Source organism: Hypanus sabinus, chromosome 10 (assembly GCF_030144855.1).
Source record: "Hypanus sabinus isolate sHypSab1 chromosome 10, sHypSab1.hap1, whole genome shotgun sequence".
Classification (NCBI taxonomy): Eukaryota; Metazoa; Chordata; class Chondrichthyes; order Myliobatiformes; family Dasyatidae; genus Hypanus; species Hypanus sabinus.
This window is the reverse complement of record NC_082715.1, coordinates 104600319-104619900: the sequence shown is the minus strand read 5'-3', so window position 1 is coordinate 104619900 and position 19582 is coordinate 104600319. Positions and strand designations below refer to the sequence as shown.

General features: G+C 36.5%; 1 protein-coding gene across 2 annotated transcripts in view; it reads right to left on the bottom strand.

Annotated features, from left to right (window-relative positions):
* The window catches only part of myb (v-myb avian myeloblastosis viral oncogene homolog), a 29006-nt gene extending 13230 nt beyond the window's left edge, over nucleotides 1-15776 (bottom strand). Inside the window, exons 1-13 of one of the 2 annotated variants that reach the window (XM_059981285.1) lie at nucleotides 15646-15776; nucleotides 10914-11031; nucleotides 10548-10619; nucleotides 9689-9781; nucleotides 8140-8360; nucleotides 6746-6977; nucleotides 6263-6343; nucleotides 5849-5953; nucleotides 4322-4576; nucleotides 3202-3564; nucleotides 1825-1961; nucleotides 1381-1495; nucleotides 1162-1281 (exon numbers count right to left, since the gene is read on the bottom strand). In XM_059981285.1, the coding sequence (XP_059837268.1) occupies nucleotides 1162-1281; nucleotides 1381-1495; nucleotides 1825-1961; nucleotides 3202-3564; nucleotides 4322-4576; nucleotides 5849-5953; nucleotides 6263-6343; nucleotides 6746-6977; nucleotides 8140-8360; nucleotides 9689-9781; nucleotides 10548-10619; nucleotides 10914-11031; nucleotides 15646-15668 (1935 nt within the window). In that variant the 5' untranslated portion in view covers nucleotides 15669-15776. The remainder of the gene's footprint in view (nucleotides 1-1161; nucleotides 1282-1380; nucleotides 1496-1824; nucleotides 1962-3201; nucleotides 3565-4321; nucleotides 4577-5848; nucleotides 5954-6262; nucleotides 6344-6745; nucleotides 6978-8139; nucleotides 8361-9688; nucleotides 9782-10547; nucleotides 10620-10913; nucleotides 11032-15645) is intronic. The other variant, XM_059981286.1, reaches the window with a different exon arrangement.
* Nucleotides 15777-19582: the final 3806 nt, after the last annotated feature.

The following is a 19582-nucleotide window of genomic DNA, read 5'->3' as shown; positions in this document are numbered from 1 at the left end:
CATTTTGCAAAACATGGAGAGGAAAGGGAGTTTGTAAATCTGGTGGGAGTAAAAAATGTGAGGAATGGAGCACAGTGGGACAGATGGCAGAGAAGGAGTGCCAACAGCAGGGTGACACAAGTGCAGATATACCCAGCCCTGAGACACCAGTTAAGGTTTATTAATTACAGAATATCTCTGGTGCTTCCCATTCCCTCCCCATTTTCCCCACTATGATTCCCCTCTCCCTGCCCCCTTCCCTGTGTTTGCAGCAGCAGCACAATGCAATACACAAAATTACTACAGTACTGTATAAGCGTAGAAGTTCTACTCTGCCTTAAAGGACTCCCTGGTAGTCTTCTTTATTTTGTGTTAAGCCCATGGAATCATCTGTAATAGAAATGGCTTTGCATATGCATAAATTAAATCTATCACTGGAACATAAGATCAGGTGCCAAAAAGCAAGGAAAGCAGGAGTGGGGGCTTTGAAAATAAACATCAAAGAATGAACTGAAATTATTGAAAGTCTTGGATGCCACTGTAACTAACATCAATATAAACCCATTTCTGAGCCGTGTACAGAATAATTTGGTGCAGCTAATACTACTAGAGCTACATTGTAAGCAATTTAATATTCACTTCACTTGGAAGCTCCAGAGCAAATTTCCAGAGGTGTGTCAGATGGAGCCAATTGTGCTTGACAATTGGATTCAGATGAAATACCTTCATATGGCACACAAGACATATGTGCCAAGGTATAATTTCTAATCATAATCTCCTAAACCTTGCACGAGAGATGGACTATGAAAGAACTGTGGATAAAACCAATAAATAAGTACCTAAAAAAATAGTAAGTAATTAATCTGTAATTTTGATTTTTTTTTCACTAGTACATCCTTTCCTATTAGGCATGTTCTGCCGCTTAAATATTTACAATTCTTAACACAAAGCAGCACAATCTGCTTCAATAACTAATTTGATGGTCTCACCCTAACACAAGTATTCACTTTATCCTATCTATTCTTCCCACCACCTTTTCTGTAATTTAAAAATTTATTTTCCTTAATCTTTCTTTTTCATTTCCGATGAAGGGTCTCTAAATCTGAGTTGTTAAATATTTCTCTTCCCACAAGAGCTATCTGACATGCTGACTGTTCATTTTTAGTTAAATAAAGCACTTACCTCTTGCTTAATTTTCTTTAAAAGTGGTTGGCCATTTTCATGAAAACTATTTATAATTTCATTTTCATCAGTCTCTTGTTTAATTACATCTTGTATATCTTCAGCAAGGTGAGATGGTGTCTATTAATGTAAGGGAATGAAACATGATCAAAATAATTCTATGAATGGATTTCAAGTGAATCTTTACAGACTGGATATTAAACAGCCAGACATCCATACCAGCACTTTCAAAGATCCGTATTTCACTTCTTGGCTTGCAAGTGCATTTTTAAAGGGTGTGGGTGTTCTAGGAGAGCCTTCCAATATTGATCTTCTGATATTTGGAGTTCTGAAACTATTTTATTAAGAAAAAGCTAAATTACCATCTTTCGTTTAATCTCCTAAAAATACTAATTTTGCTATCACTCTTCAAAGAAAAAATATTTTTAACATGTAGATCAACAATTATCTTCCAATTAGGTAAGTCTTCTTAAAACATTTAAAAACTGATACATAATATTCTTTTTATAATACCAAGTTGCGATGAAAAGAAAACTTTCCTCATACATGAGGAGAAACCTTTAACATTCTACCATTTAAGGCAATCCTAAATTGTGTTTTCTTTTTTAAATTTAATTATGTTAAGTAAAGAAATAAACAAAAGTTAACAAGAAGCATACTAACGCATCATTTTCTTTTTGGGTCTTGGGTGTTTGGTCACGGTGCAAAGGAGTTAAAATAATCTTTTGATTGCACACTGGTGTAGAGGTTAATGCAGGAGATTCCACTTCTAGGTGATCACTTGAAGATGTATTTAAAAACTGAAAGGAAAAACCCATTCTAGTGAACTAACTTAATCAAAAAGAAAATTATAAAACATCATCAACAGAAACCAAGGTAACAGTGAACCTATAACAGATATAATTGTCAACTGTGCACATGAAGTAATTAAAATTACAGCTGGATGCAATCACGCAACACCTAAGGATGCAAAGTTCTGTTTCCAGTAACATTATAATAACTTTCATGAATGTTGATAAAAGCTTAAAAAATAAATAAAACTTTGAAAGAAGGATAGAACTTATTTAATGAATTATTTTGGGATACATTTTACACCTGAATAACTATAACCCTTTTGTTAAAACATAGGCACCCCCTCCCCAAAAAACCCAGCCAATCAGTGCAAGCTACTATATCTATAGTAGCATTGTACCATTGAAACCTTTATGACTTATTTTAATTTTCTGAAATGTTATGAAACTGCCTAATTTGCAATAACCTAGTTAAAATATAAACTCAGTTGCTCCCAAATCTTCAAAGATCCAATCCCAGATTAGCATTACTACTGTCTGCTGTGTTTCCTTCATGTAGCATGTAACATCAAGGTCTCACAAGATTCTAAAAGGTGTTTTAGTTTAAGATGTTCTCTACATCCATGTATTATCCATTGTACCTACTCCCTTCATGGCATTCCTGCACCAAGCATACTTTGAATCCCAAAGAAGGTCCAGGTAAAAAGAATCCAGTTTAATCCAAAGTACTCACATTCTCTTACTTTAATGATCAAACTTAGGCAGGTGCAAGATGTGCCTCATCAGCTTCTGCCCGACTACACAGAAACTGGGATGGTAAACTGATTTATCTGCCTTACTTCATTTATACTTTTTATAAACTTAACAATAAACATTTAATATTAGAATATGTTAGCCAAAAAATGCAAATAAGGATTGTGTTGCAATAATAATTTTTAAAGATTTGTATCTGGAAATCAGAAGGATTCATGTCCTAGTTACGGGAAACACAACTTTAAGACTAAATTGAATATAAAGTGGAAAAGAAAAACTCTGTGAATAAAGTTGGCAATTAAGCGCAAAACTGCAAGTATAATTAGCACAATGCTGATCTGAGAAGAGTGGTCATAGGGACAGCAGTGAGTAGGTTAAAAATACATAGTCAAATCAGTGAGTATAAAAGTGATTAGTCATTTGTTCCACAGAATTAGTTTCTAAATTGTTAACCATGACATGTCCGTTGAAGTATTAGTAATATATGTTGATCTACCTGTGAGGGAGAGAAAGGAAGACCTTTCACATGGGCACACTTGGGAGTAGAGCAGCTGAAGTCAGCTAATGTGGAGCAATTACTATCACCATTAAATGAATGGCTTGCATGGCTTTTCTTTTTGCGGTACAGGATTGTTGGTGGAGTGCAGAACTTTGAAGGAGAGAATGGGCTGAGCGAAGTAGGGGAGGCCTGACAAACCAGGCTTTTATTTCTGCTTGTGCTAGTGTGTCCTCCGCACTGGCAAACGCTGCTTCCTTTTTGCTGAAGCTGTGTGATTTTTGCTGGAACAGTTTTGCTAGGTGTGCTGTCTTCCCCTTCAAGTAAGTCGAAACTGCTGAGTTCACCCCATGTAGATGGATCCTGAAACAATTTGGGAGGCACGAATCTAAAAATGTCGAACAGTGCCACCTATGTAACTAACGTTCAAAGCTATAATAAAACTTGCCAGGGATATTCTTTTCTCAACTAGTTTTTACAAAGATTTTTAATTTTTTTTTTGCTCTGAGATTTTAATATAACTATATAACTAAAAGAACTGAGTTGCATATAAACTTGTTTCTCTCATCCTTTTACAGTTTATGTTGATCTCTTCTGTTTTTTCTGAACGCAATATATTCAGCACAAATCTATCTGCATTCATTTAAGGAAATTGATATTCTAGATTTAAATGTGTAACTTGATTCAGGGTTCAGAAAGTCAGTTTGAACAGAACCTTCAACTGTGGCAGAATAGCAAAATAAGCAATTCCTGCTTATTTTTTTTCCCTATTTTTCCGTTTTTGCATCCTATCCAATTTTCCTTTCCAGAGGGGTATATAACAAGTAGCCATTCTGAACTTCTATAAACTTTGATAAAAATTATTTTTTGCAGATTTCAATTCGCATAATGTATTGTATGTTTATCTCAAATGTCGCACCATAGTTAAAGATGAATACATATTACTGTAATGAAAGATTTTTGAAGTGTTCTACTAGACAATCTATTATCCATAATTTCATATTCCACCTTTCAGCGGCCAAGTAAACTTAACTACATATGCAAATCCTACATATTAACATGAATTGTAAGTATATATCTAGTAGTCATTAACTGCAAGCTGTTAAAAAATATCACTCACTGAGTCTAATAGTTGAAGTGCTTCTGTGTAATCAGAATGTGGAACACTTCTTAAGGGTGAGAGTATTCCATTAGGATGAATCATACATCTTGCTGGTGATGCACTTTCTTCTGGTAAGGAACCAAGATCCCTATGAGGTGGATGTCCAGGTTGTCGATGTTCCCCTATACAAGTAATGGCCAGGCTCCTGTTGTGAGCTCCTGAATTATCAATGACTAGAGTACCATTCCAGCTGGAGTAATCAGCAGTTTGAGTCTGCAGAAGAGGGAAAGTGAAGGAAGTCAGCAATACAACTGCATATAATTGAATCAGATACTACCTGAAGCTTTTTAGCACTTGCATGATTCTTGTAAATTGCATTTGAAACGCCATGTAAAGAACGATACAATTTGTTGCTCTGCTAGCTAAATTAGAACTCATCTTTTTCTTCCCTCAACAAGAAAAAGGCGGACAATTAAAATATTACAACCTATGTTTAAAAGTCCTCATTAATTAACAATGCAAGTGAATAATTATCAGAGATTTGATCTAATCAGGGATAATATTGGAATGACATATGGTTTATAAAGTGTGTTCTTGGAATATTTCCTTGTACTAGTTAAAATTCTAGTGCAGGCCATTTTAGAATGTTGAGTTAGAGTTGCTTTTGTTGCAGTAAATTACTGCAGCTAACCCTTTTTTGATGGTACAGCTCACACCAACGCAACAGAGGTGCGCAAATCAAAATTATCAGAAAATAGAGAAGAAATTAGAGATAAGCTTAATATGTAGTCAGGTGATGGAAGAAGTGATAAATAAACATTTAAAGTAAATCAGTTTTATGTAGTTTCTAAATGTAAACTATTAGTATAACTATGTATATTATCATGCAGGTTATTTTTCATGCAGACCTATTGCATCAACAATCCTCATCAAAATCCCAGTCATGCTGGCCACTTATTTTCACTTGGTTTAATCTGGCTTTTACCACATACAGTAAAACCAAAACCAGCACTTTTACAACTGAAATACTGATCACACATTATCCGATCAAAATGCCAGATTCTGTGTCATGCATCACTATTTGCTTCTAATTTAAACAAAATGGGTTAATTTGACCAGCCATGTGTAATGTATATAAAGTGTAAATAACCAAATGTACAGTTTAAAAACAATGGCGTAAACACTAAACATGCAAGTTAAAAAATGAGTACAAGTGATGAAATACAATGCAAAAAAGAGCAAAGCCTTTGAAAGCAAAAGATAGATCTAGAAGTTGGCTCTAGATTAACTTCGTCGAACTTGAAATTTATTGGCATGCTTCTGAATAAATATATTTGAATGCCTTTGTGCAATATGTACCTGTTGGTTCTGCAATACTGAAGACTTTTGCAAAAATGCAATTGCTCTACAATGGCTTTGTAGATTTCAGCTTTAACTTTAAGGATATGAAATTAATATAGAGCCTTTTTGAGGAAGAGAGGAAAGGGAAGAGCACTGGAGTGAAGCTGCTAGCCCTTTATCCAAGCCGCACAGTGACATTCTTACTGGTAATGCCTGCTGCCCTCTCAGTTCATTTTCAGTCGACATTAGTAGCAACTCTAATTCCTTTATTCTTTTTTCTTTTTCAGGATCTTCATCATTATAGTGTCTCTGAAATTAAGAGTTGAGGGAAAAGAAAGAAGCGATCAAAGGGAATGATTTTAAATATGACGTTACACTGATTAAGACTTCCAAACTTCAGCTACCAAAGCTGAGGCCAAGGCAACCGTGAAAAACCAACCCAACTTATAATGAACTTCCTTGAGGATAAATGGTAAAACCTAGCTGCTAAAATAGAGAGGATAAATAACTTCTAAAGTAAAGCTTTTGATCATATTATTGAACTTGAAAATAACAAACGTCACAACAGTGTTAATAACTCACATTGAAGTGATTAGGTGAAAGAAATATTAAACTTACCTGAATAGCTGCAGTGGCTGGTTGAGGAACGTTGGCCATATTCACGTGCAGAGAAACTGGATAGGGCATCTGATTGGAGATCTGAACCAAGTCACCAAAGAATTAAATCAAGACTAAATGAATTTTTGCTGTTTTTCTGAATTATTTGTATATACATAAAAGTACTCAGAATACGAGATATTTTTAACAACAAATGCAACTGCAATGCTCAACAGGTTTTCAAAAAACGATATAATCGTAGATCTAACTCTTTATTACCATTTTGCAATCAAATACCTAGAAATACCCTTTCTTAAGGACAGGAAGCATTTTAAACTTAATAATGGAATTGTAACATAAATTAGAAATATTTAATACAAAGTCCATTCCTGAATAAGTTAGTGAATGAATTTTATTATGCCAACTGTTTAACATGAATACATGCATATAGTACAGCATAGGTATGATTGACAATTACTGAAAACCACAAGAAAAAAATCCTACCTCTTGTGGATCAGGAAGATGAAAGTATGCATAGTCACCACTGACTTGTGGCTGACTAGCTGATAACTGCGTAGATGGAGATGTATGTGGAAAACCCATAATAAGGTTACTTTTTTGAAAATTCGTCGTAACTGGTGGCTGGCTTGTTTTAGAAGACTCCTGGAGGTAGCCCTCTTGCTCTACTTTACGACGCATTGTGGAATTCCAATGGTTCTTGATAGCATTATCTGTCCTACATACAGACAATTTGAAGAAGCACATAATTCAACAACTTATCCAAAAACAATCACAGAGAATCATATGCCACTAAATCAAAAGGCTTTGGCTGTATCATTGTAGGCCAACAACCTATGGAAAAATGTCGTTATGTTCTTTCCTAAAATCTATTAAAATGGCAGTAAACTGAAGATCTATATCCATGAATGGAAACTGATACATTATTCAAACAACCCAATACTCAATAACTCATTAAATAAAAAATTTCAGCTAGTTAACCCTAATGATGTATATCATAGGAACATGCTCACTTACAGTGAAACAAGTATGATTATTTGAAATCTGAAATGCAGACACTTCCCCATCAAAAGCTACCATTTTTATCCCCTAAAAATGACTAAAGGAGTATTTGCATTTTCCATTGACTAGAAATTGTTAGCATGGTCATGCATCGTAAAACTCTACCCTTAATAATTATATGCTTATAAATGCTATCCCTTGTCCATATGGGGATAATAAAACAATACAAACAATAACTACAAACTTCACAAAATAATGATGCAGATATACAAGGAAATTTAGGTTTGGGAAATGTGCAACAACATGCTTAATTAAAGCATTTGATTTACAATTTGCTTCACTTTCTCAACTAAATCAGGAAAGAATAAGAGGCTAGCTGGATAGTTGTCAGATAAGCCATCAACACCAGGCAGCAGCTGAGCAATGAAGTTGTAGGGAAGAACTGCAAAGGCTTGTTGTCTCCTTAACCTATTTTAATACCATTCTGCAATATTTTGCACTCACTACTTCACATTTTATCTGGCAATCTTGTCTACAGAAATATTTTGTTCATTATTGCCCTTATTCCACTGTTCCTTAGTTTAATATTGACAAATATAAATTGTAATTTCTAAATTCATTTTACTTTTGCAAATAATACATAAGCAATCCAAATAATAATCACTCAGCATTCCACTGAATATTCTCTCTGTCATCCATTCTAACACAAGCTCTTCAATCATATATTGTAACTTGATTGGTTACCTTATGTTGCAGTGTTCTAAAGATCCCAGTATGGCACTTTAAATCCTAAAATTCAGTAATTTACCTTAGGACTAACTTTTCATTGGCCCAATAGACTTAAGGCTATTTTTAAGAGGTCCATTTTCAACATTTACCTTCCAGGAAGTAGCTTTGCTATTTCTGCCCATCTATTTCCAAGTCTTTTATGTGCTTGATATATAACCCGGTCTTCTTCCTCTGTCCAGGAAGTTTTTTTCACTTCAGGATTTAGATGATTGTGCCACCGCTCTCGACATTGTTTTCCTATTCTCCCTTTTAGATGCTTTGCAATAACAGACCAGCGCTTTGGACCATATTTCTGCACAAGTTCTATTACCTACAATAAATATTTTAAGTTTTATAAAGGAAATAACCAAGTTATGCAAATTGAAATTTATAGGCGATACCCCCCCCCCCCCACGATACAGCTGTACAGGTTATAGAAATCTTCCATTATGGAATTCACAACTCACTACCTAAAAAAAATACTCCTTTCAAATTTATGAGAAAATATGTTAAAAAAAATCAACATATTATTTTAATGTTTCTTATAGCAAGTTCAGATAATGTTATTGAAAATTACAATAAGATCAGGTTTCTAGGAAAGTAACCACACCAACCCCACCGCAACAAATAAATCGCTTGAATTTTGAATTATGGAATGTTCCTTGTAAATTAATGTTTTAAGCAATAACAATTGCTAATAATTTATTATTTTGTCCTAAAATAAGATATATTTTATTTTAATTTCATTTAGAGGTACAGCATGGAAAAGGCCCTTCCAGCCCCTTGAGCCATACCACTAATTTAACCCTAGTCTAACCAAGGGCCAATTTACAATGACCAATTAACCTACTAACCAGTACATCATTGGACTGTGGGAGGCAGCTGAAGCCTTTGGAGAAAACACATGCATTCATGGAGAGGACATACAAACTCCTTACAGATGACATCAGAATTGAACGCTGTACTCCGATGCCCTGAGCTGAAATAACATGGTGCTGCTGCTATGCTACCGTGGCGCCAATAATTTACTTGATTTTTGACCGAAGAAAAGTAAGTCCTATATATCAAAATATATGAATGAAGAACAAGCAGATTTTAATGTATTACCCATGTTATGTAAAATAAGTTTCCAAGAATGAAAAGAGCTCTAACGTGCAACATTAAGCATCCATCTTTAAGTACTTCTGGGTTACACCAGATTATATTTGGACCATATACACAGGAGGTGATTGCTAATGCATGGAGCTAAGTTCTATGAAGTATCATTTTAGTGAAGTACCTAAGTTTTGTATTTAGTTGAATTTTGCATTAACATTTAACTTAATGTTAATCTTAACTGGCAGTCTATTTCTAAAGTGGTAATCAGTTGCAAACAAACCACCTGGAATGCCAGTTGCAATTATGGAGATGCCCAGAATGGTTGCTTGTTGGTAGGGGCTGATTCATGAATGTTAAACTCAAATTTTAGAGAGTAGTAGAATAGCATGGGTTGAACACTTTCTAAGAATTATGTCTTGCAGTCCTCTATAGAAACATATGATATTGTTTGTCATTTCCCTCATCGTGACTGCTGAGCATCTGGTGACTGTTAGATTATTTCAGTGAAGTGCCAAAATGCATAAAAATTAAGTGCAGAACATTTAAAAAAAATGACCCTACCCTTTGATCTTCTTCTTTTGTCCATGGACCTTTAATGAGTTCAGGATTTAGAACTTTTTGCCATCGATGTTGGCACTGCACATCAGTCCGGTTCTAGATTTGTAAAGAAATACAGGAACTAATTCTAATGTTTTAAAGTTTTCAAGAGAATGCTCATCACTTTGTGGCTTTAATTCAAGACAATACTCAGCAGACAAGTTTCAATTCTGCATTTCACTTTTGAAGTATGTAAACGTGTAATATGAGCAAGAACCCAGTCTAGCTACTACATACCTCAAAAGCTTTTAGCATTTATTTTCCCTTAACACCTGCAAAAGGATGTTTTATTAATAAATGGACTATTGTATTTTATCCATTTTTGCATTGTCCATTACAAGGTTTGTTCAGTTAATTTTTCACAACACTTAACTTCATCAAACTACATTTAATCTCAAAGTAACAGCTGCTGTAAGTCAGGTGTCAGATAGTTTGCCAGGTGCTTGGTGGTAATATATTCAATTATGTAGTAAAAGTGAAATTAAATAACCTAAAAATTAAATAACCATTTAAGGATTATAAATTGCATACAGCTTTTCTTCCATCTCTAAGGAATCTAAAATTTTTGTATAATTAAAATATATTTTTAAACTCGATCAGTATTATCAAGTAAACATAATTTTCAACAGTTTTGCCACATAATAGATGTAAGACAATTGGATTTACTATTTATAGATGACTACTGTACTATAGTAATGCATTATCCTGTACATAATTAACGTATGTTACTTTAATTCCAAAATAAAAAATCAGAATCCTGGCTCACATTTACTTAGCAAAACTATTTTATTTATACTTACACACTATAGAAAGTAGTACTTACAGGGAGGAAGTTGGCAATAACTTTCCAGTCTTCTGTTCCATGTTGTTCAACCAGTTTCTTCAGCTTTTCATCCTTTAAAACATTAAGCAAATGGTTGCACTTGTAACTTATTTACACAGAATAATTAAAATTGCAAACTGAAGCTCTATGCTTTCTGAATAAAGCAAAATAGCTATTGGTTATGCCTGCATTAGTATCTTACATGTATGTGATTATTGCTTCATCGGGAATATACTACTTTTACTTCAAGAATAAGATGTAATTAATACAATTGAGAAGCAATTAATATTTTATTAATATGAACTCATCTTCCAATTAGGTATTTTAAAAAGAAAATCTTACTGCATTCAGTCAATCTTGACATACCTCTTCACGTGTCCATCGTGTTTTACTTAACTGGCGTTTACAAGACTTTGGTTGGGGACCATCATAATCATGATCAAACATTTCAATCTCTTCTTCCTCCTCATCACTACTGTATAAACTACAAATAAAACATTATTGTTAATTAGACAACACTTTTATTTCCCCAAGTTTCCATCATGTGTACAACAAATGTACCCATAATATATGTAATCCCAACATTATGGTGGTGGTGGTGGTAGGGATAACATTCCTAGGAAACTTCAGTGCGATCTTCCATAAAATGAAGCTACACTATCTGCATTGGTGTCAAGAAATGCAAACTGAAAATGGCTGTTAAGTAGGAAATGCTTGCATTTATAATTTTACAGTTCCAAAGATTCTATTGCAAACAAATGACTTCTGGTATATTTTTTCCATGTGAAAATTTTAAATAGTAGCTTGTAAGACATAGAACAAATATATTTACTTATTATCTAAACAGTAAAAATAACCTTGAGCCCCTGACAAATATGCACATGCAACCCTTTCTGATCAATAATGACCATTTTGATACCTAGCATGAATTTTGACTTTGGGGTTGGAAGGAAAATACTGAACTTGTATTAAATAATCGTCTACTCTTAAATTGCCATAAGTTCTTAAGTGAGCATGCACATGAGGATGAAGAATTCTGTTGTAGTCATGTATGATATTCTTAGCTATCAAATTCTATTAAATTTATGATAAAGTATCATATCTAAAAATGTTAACTTCAGCCAAGTCATCAAGAAATATGCTAATATGTAAGATGAGCATAGAGAAATCAAACCCCAGAATTATTTATGTACTCATAGAAACATAGAAAATAGATGCAGGAGTAGGCCATTCGGCCCTTCGAGCCTGCATCACCATTCAGTATGATCATGGCTGATCATCCAACTCAGAACCCTGTACCTGCTTTCTCTCCATACCCCTGATCCCTTTAGCCACAAGGGCCATATCTAACTTCCTCTTAAATACAGCCAATGAACCAGCCTCAACTGTTTCCTGTGGCAGAGAATTCCACAGATTCATCACTCTCTGTGTGAAGAAGTTTTTCTTCATCTCGGTCCTAAAAGGCTTCCCCTTTATCCTTAAACTGTGACCCCTTGTTCTGGACTTCCCCAGCAATGGAAACAATCTTCCTGCATCTAGCTGTGGCAGATATGCGTAGGGTAAATATCCAGAGCAATATCTGCAATCTGAATCCAAAACTGGGTTTCAGTATCATTTGACAGAATTAACTATTGTCAATCTCCCTACAAAACATAAGGGGAAAATACAGTGTATTCCAGTTAATTGGTACACACTGGGACCAGTACATTTTGACCCAATTAGCTGAAGGTATAAAAAAGGCAAACTACCATTTAACTAAGTAACAATTTATGTATTTAAATTAAATACAGAACAACTAGAACACTTCCAATACCTCTACAGTAAAACTGTGTATTAGTCCCTAATATTTATTGACAGAGCAATTCATCTGTCATGTAATTGATTGGCTGTAAATGAACACAATCAGCGCAGACACTTAGTTCAGATAATGGACTGCCTTCATACAATGCTTTAGACAATTGCATCCTCCAAATCTTTATTTTCATTGTAACATTCAAGATGAGTATTGATACGTTTGTAATTCCTAACTTGTTGAAGTAGTGAAATTGTTTCATTTTCACTCCTGCCATTTCTGGTATTTCTAAGGCTGAATGCTTGAAACTGTAGTGAACAAAACAGTTCTGAATTGTCTTACTGTTTATTTCTCACCAGCCATCAGTGACAAAAATCACTGCTTTTGAACACAGGTGTACATAACTGATGCTTTTAAAAAACTGCACACTCTAAGCATGGTGAGGTGTCTGCTGACTACGCAAGTGCACACAACTGATTCTAATTAAAAACTGTTTGGCCCCAATGAAAGACATAGTGTTCCAAGTAAATTAAGGGGATCCTGGCTATTTCCTCTCTTTCGTTTTTGTTCTTTAAGTGTTGTCCCAAGTGAATGGCTGCCCCAATTAACAGATGGCTGAATTAAACAGAATGCACTGTAATTTAGTATCACATAAACACACATCAACAAGTTGTAAACCAGTAATGAATGGGTGAGAGAAGGCCCCTTGTGGGTGGTACAGGCCACACAATTATAACATTTTCTTTTACAAAATGTATAAAGATAAATCTAATAGTTATGCTGTTTAAACAATACCTCCTGATTTCTCGCCAGTTCATTAATTTAAGTGATTAACTCTGTTATAGAGTAATCCCTATGTGAATATCTGTTGCCTATTCAATATTTTAGCCTATTTTGTAATATTAGAAAGCAAATTCTCAGGTTTTAAAAACATAAACTTGTATTCCCTTCAAAAAAATAAGATTCATTTTATCTTAACAAATGAGAAAACTTACTGCTTTTATTTCTTATGCTTCATCCTTCAATGTATTAAACTAAGAGTCTAGTTTTGTGTTCCACAACTACGTGAATACCAATTGCGCTATTAATTGCATGAGATCTCGTAGTTCAGCCTAAAGGAGGCATTGTTCCTGAAGAAATTATTTTCCCTTCTCTCTATTCCGGTAGGTTACTCCATCTAGTGGTAGAGCGAGAACAGTTAAATCCTGTCCCCAAATGAAACTGCACTGGGGAGCTAATGCCCATTCCAGGAGTTTGGCTGTTAAAAAATGTTAAATTTCTGGTACAAACTCTTACTACCCAAGACATGCATTTAATTTAATGCCTTTAAATACAAATATTCGTCTGCAACGTTTATATTTAAGTGCCCTGTAATGTTGCAAAATTACTTCATTGCTCTAGATTTGTTTTTGGATATTAAACTTTGTGACTGGTCAGCAGTTTAAAAAAACTTGGTTAAAATGTCAGGGACTGAAATACGCATTCAATTTCATACTACTTGGACTCGATATAAAATATTAAACTTTTTTTGTATTCTGGCTCTGTACTGAGAATACATGTTCTACACCATAAATTACAATTCAATACAAACTTACATTTTTTTTTACTCGGGGCAACATGATTAGAAACAGAAACATTCCTATTATTGCATTCGGGGCCAAGTCAATATATCCTGACATAGTAATGGTTAACAGGTGACAATATTTATCTTAATGTCCAAGCTTACAGGAAAATTACAGCAAATTTATATTATCTGACCTCTTTCGACTGAGGATATCACACTTAATACCTAACTTCACGCGCAACAGACCGAAAGATTCAAACGTAATGACGGGTAGTTTAAATGTAATTGAAGAATCTTTAATAAACCATTTGGTACTCCTAAAAATAACACTAAAGCAATACGTCGACGACAATGTTGTAAATGGTGAAACTTTAAAGTTATTGCTGAGTTCATAATATCGCGATCATAACGTTCTTACATTAAATTACGAGACTTTAGATAATTTTTCCAGTGACCCATAAATGAAAGCTCAATAAACCACGAACTCGGCAGTTCATGCGCTAAAACACTACTTCGGCCCTGGCTTATCTAACTCGTGAAGTTCTCAGATCTATATTTCTGTGCGTGAACAAAAGCTTGCTACATTAAATTGAAACGCGCCGCATTACTACAGCCATGTAGTCCTGAAATTCTTAAAAAATCTTTTCGGTGACTCATTTATCTCAAGAAAATATCGGCCTAATGGAATTTCCGTCGGTCGCGAGTACCAAGAACCTTTTGTCATATTTCATACACTTTGGGTAGATGACATTGTTTCCCATTTCGGTTTATATGGACCTTAATGACGATAAACTATTTGATGTACTCCATTTACTTAGTCATGGACGAATGGTCAAGTTCGAAAAAGAGAATAATTTCTGGCACTGTTAAGTGTTAACACTTAATGACAACCTGGGTCAGAGTCTTTGCCAAGTTCAACTTCTAATGATACATTCAACAACCACCTTAGTATTTTGTTGGTGTTCGCAGTGGCATACAGATTGCAACAATTTAATATCCACGTGTCATTTTCTTGCTCGTGCACGAAGAAAACAATAAAAATGTAATCTACTTCATTGATCAGAACTAGTTACAAGTCTCTCCATGCGTGAACGCATTAGATTTTGTCAATATCATGCCTGTCTTGAACTCATGTAGAGTTCGGTGGATGATGAACATAGCGACTGCGAATCTACTATATAAACTAAACACAAACACGGACCAGTCAATACTTTGCTGTAAGCAATGTGTTGATAGACAAGTATTAATGGTGCAATTAAAACTAACTAAACTGCTCCATATTCAATATTCTGGAGACCTGTAATGTAAATTGTCTTTTGAAGACTTCATGATTTCATCAAATGACCAATCTTGATTTTTTTTAAATCTTAACGCTGTCATCATTTGTCATTTAGAACCTGTGCACATGACTGAACTGAAGTTCTGCACCTTTTAAATCTACTGCAAATACATAATTTAGAATAAATTGAGGCAGCGATTTATAATCTAATTTGACCCAGTTTTAATTACGGTTGAAGTTTATTGCAGAAGCTATCAGCAAATTACACGTACACGGCTCCGGATCCATTCATAAATTAACTATATAAGATATCTAAACAGGACCGAACTTCTAGCTCACCATTTAACAAGTCTTCTCCTCTAACCACAGTGTAAACCTCACCAAATTAAAGTGAAAGTTCTTCCTCTTTCTGCAATAATAATTTTTTGTTCATCAGACAGCAGCCAAAACGCATAATAGTTACCTATTCCGTGGCCGCCGAGCCATGAGTTTCTAAGAGAGTGCGGAAGAAGTGTTGCAGCAAGTGATCACCCAAACTCACACGAGGAGGAAGCAAGTTGAGATTAAAGTGTACACTCTGTAAACACAGATTCCTACAAACAAAGCCCTGGACCCTCCCCTCCCGCCAAATCTCGCGCCCAAACCAGTGTCAAGGTAATGCGCAGGCGCACTTGTGATCTTGGCGGTTCTCCGTAAACCCGCCTTTTTCCTGCAATCCCCGCTAAGGCAGCGCCAGCGTCCTCCACCCCCCCCCCAAGCTTTAGAAAGTAAACAAGTACAGATAATACACTTCTGTTCTTCATCTGTCAAGTCTCACGCACAATACAGACATCAGTGGGGGGTGGGGGTTCCCTGTTGCTAATCTACACAATTACTATGTCATTCTAAAACAATTACTTTCTCCTGCAGAGGGAAAGTCAGTCGCACACATGTCGACTAGTAGATTCGCTTTAAGTGAAATGCTACTTGAGTGTTTGGAAAAGGGAGGTGGCTTATATACCTTAAATTTAATTACCATTGCTCTGTAAAGTTTATTGAAAGTATGATATATGTATATATACTTTAATTATTGATACAACTAGTAATGCAGGCTCCACATTGAAAAGATTAGATAGCGCTTTTCGTATACTGAAAAAAGACGAATGCTTATTCCATAGATGGCGCAACCTAGTTTTGCAATGTAACCAAAATATGGAGTAATGAGGGTCCTTTGTTCATAAACCTTAGTACTAAAAACAAAATAGTAAAAAAATACATATTACTTTTGATATCTTCTGAAATGTACGATTAAATCATTGAAAAAATCACTATCAGAACGGAATATTTTCAAAACTATCACTTAAAATGTACAGACCAGAATTCAGCATTGTACATTTTTCTTCGTTTATACAGTTCTAGTATGTTTCTGTGGTGATCGGATAGAGTAGTACCGTCAGATACATTATTCGTGACGATAATTACAAATTTAATGCATGTCGTAATTTGGGACCTTGGATCACTGCAACACACTTTCTCTTCCCTGCGCACTCCTGGCACGTGTGTAATGCAACGGGACAATAACGCTCTGTCTGAAACAATTGGAGACGCTAAAACACAAAAGGTTTCCAGTTCGTGGGTAGCAATTTCACTTCAAATCAAATTCCTAAGCACAGACCACATTACCACTAAGAGTCCACAATTCAGCAAATAATTTCTCTGATAACTTGTTTCAAACGGATTCGTGGTCATCTATCATATAAGTGGATAAATATTACATTGTGAATTGCTCTGTGTGTTCACAAAATAATCTACGTGCAACGTTTAATCTCCAGCCTGTAATACTTGTTAAATTATTTTGGATTAATTGACATTTATTTATCCAAAGGAGTACTCCAAAGACTTGTCATTCCAAGTTTTAAAGTCTAGATTTGCTCTTTTTTTCGCGTTCCTTCCGACTTTAGTCTACATTGATGCTTTAAAATCACCTGTAATTATGACAAACTATGCTCATATCATTTCCGTGACCAATGTCTATTTCCAATGCAGTTAGATCTGCCAGGAGCATGAAAACATACTAGTTTGTGTGTGCCTCGAACAGAACTTGAATCGTCAACTATTACATTTGACGGTCGGACTCATCTGATCACTATCCTCGTTTTGTTTTGCATTCGGTGTCAGTCCTTTAAAACTTTTTAAATAACAATCTTGTCTTCAGTCTTGTTTTTCTTCCTCTTTTTTGAACAATGGTTTCCTCATTTCCGTATTCGTCGTTTTCCCCTTTTGTTTTTGCCTTCACTCTTTCCTTTGACCCCCCCCCTCCCCCCGTTTGGAAATATTGCTTCATCTTGGATTACTTTACCCGGCACAAGCATTTTACTGTCACCTTACCTGGAAACCCCAGTTGTTACATTTTCTGCCAAAAATGTTCCCCTCCAGCTAACTAAGCAACAAAATAATCGAGTTTCCACAAAATTTTATCCTGCAAGTAAAACAACTCAATTCAATGAATATTTAAATAGTTTTGTTAGTGAACTTTCCAATATTTACAGAAGATACTAATTGCAACAACACTACATCCACATTAGTCTGCTCCCTGCTTCATCAGGCGGTCAGGGTCGGTGAAGAAGAATGCGAGAGGTGGTTTTCGCCAATGTACGAATCTAACCTCACCTCCAGGGCATTCTTTAGTTTAGGGTCTCCATGATCCGCACTATTTTGCTATTACGGAGACGGAAGAGACTGCAGTTGCCGGAATCTGGAGCAACAAACCAAACAATCAGTGTGTCCAGCAGCATCTATGGGGGAAGGAAAGGAACTTGAGGAGGGGAACCCTACACTAGGGCACCTTACTTTTATTATACTGCACCTAAAAGAAAACTCAAGAATGGAAAAGTATATTGAAACTACGCAAAGGGTCAAGCAGTATCTATGGAGAGGGAAGAAGAAACACGGTTCAGGTTGCTATTTCATGATGGAATCGATCATCGTGCGTCTGGCTGTGGAGGATGGGGCGGTGGGAATCCCTACGTTTCATCCACAATCCCAGCACATCCGCCGGTACTTGCTTTAATTTTAGTCAAAGACCCGTTCACGCAAGTCTCATCATTCCGTTTCTCTCCCTCCCTCGAGAATCCCACCGACCCAACAACCACCAACTTCCCCGGAGCCTAAGGTTCGGCTGACGGTCCCGGCCGGGCGGCGCCAGGTGTTTGGAGTTGAATCGCCCGCCGTCAACCGCTGGGGCTCGGCCACACGTGACTTGGCCAATGGGGGCCGCTTCGCACCTACCCGAAGGAGCCGTCCATGGGCCTGCAGCCCCCTACCACCTCTCCCTCCAACTCGGTTAAGGCGTGCTGCCAAACAGCCGGGGGGACCAGCGGGGTGGGATTGCTCCCCAATCTGACACCGTGGCAACTCCTTCTCTCCCTCTCTCTTGCCCGCCACCCTCACCCTGGGAAGGCCGTTGTTCACTCTCGGTGAGTGGAACCCTCCCGATTCAAAAGGTACCGGAGTTCTCGGCACGAATCCCCCGCCCGGCCCCCGGCCCCCGGCCCCCGGCGCCTCGCGCTCGCCTCGCCTCGCACGTGCGGCTCGCGCCTGCTCCCGCACCCTGGGCAAGCGTGACGTTGAGGGCCGGGGTTGGGAAGTCGCGTGCACGTTGGAGTGGATGGTGCTGGGGTGGGCCCCGCGGGTAGAGAGGGGGCATCGGGGCTGGGCTCGGACCTGCTTCTTACCTGCGCCGGGGGGCGGGTTTCCCTGATTCTCCCGCGTGCTGCTTTGCACCTGAGCACCGAGGCAAGGTTTTAGACGCGTCGCATCTTCGTTCCCTCTCTGCTTCTTCCCGGTCATCTGCCCTGCTTCTCTGGCTGGAAGCTTTTCAACCATAAAACATTCTAACGAACTCCTGCCACAGAACAAAACGTTTTCGGAGGAGGGTGGGGAAGGCGGTTAGAAGCATGAAGCAGCACAAATCTTGCCAGCTTTGTGATTCTTGTAAGAAATTAGAGCGAAAGAAAACGCCAATGCCCTTCCAGGAAATCCCATACCACCTCTGGTTATGTGCCATAAATCATAAAGCCTGCTCACAATTATGACTTTAACACTCTTTGAGGTAAGCTTTAATGAGCTAATTGCGTCGAGCAAAAACAATCATTATGGTTATGATTTACATTTGCAATAATTTGTCACTTTTGAGTAAGTATAGATTATTTTCCCAATAAATTAAAGGAAGTTAATCAAGTTGTTTAAAAATGCACTGAATATACCTATTAGGATATGATGCGATATATGATTTAGAAAACTCCCAAGTTATTTGGCTGAAAAGAGAAAAGCAGAATATTTTTAAGAGTTGAAAAAGTAGAAAATGGTGAGGCAACATCTGCTGACACTGGAAACATACAATTTTAGAAACACCCAGTATC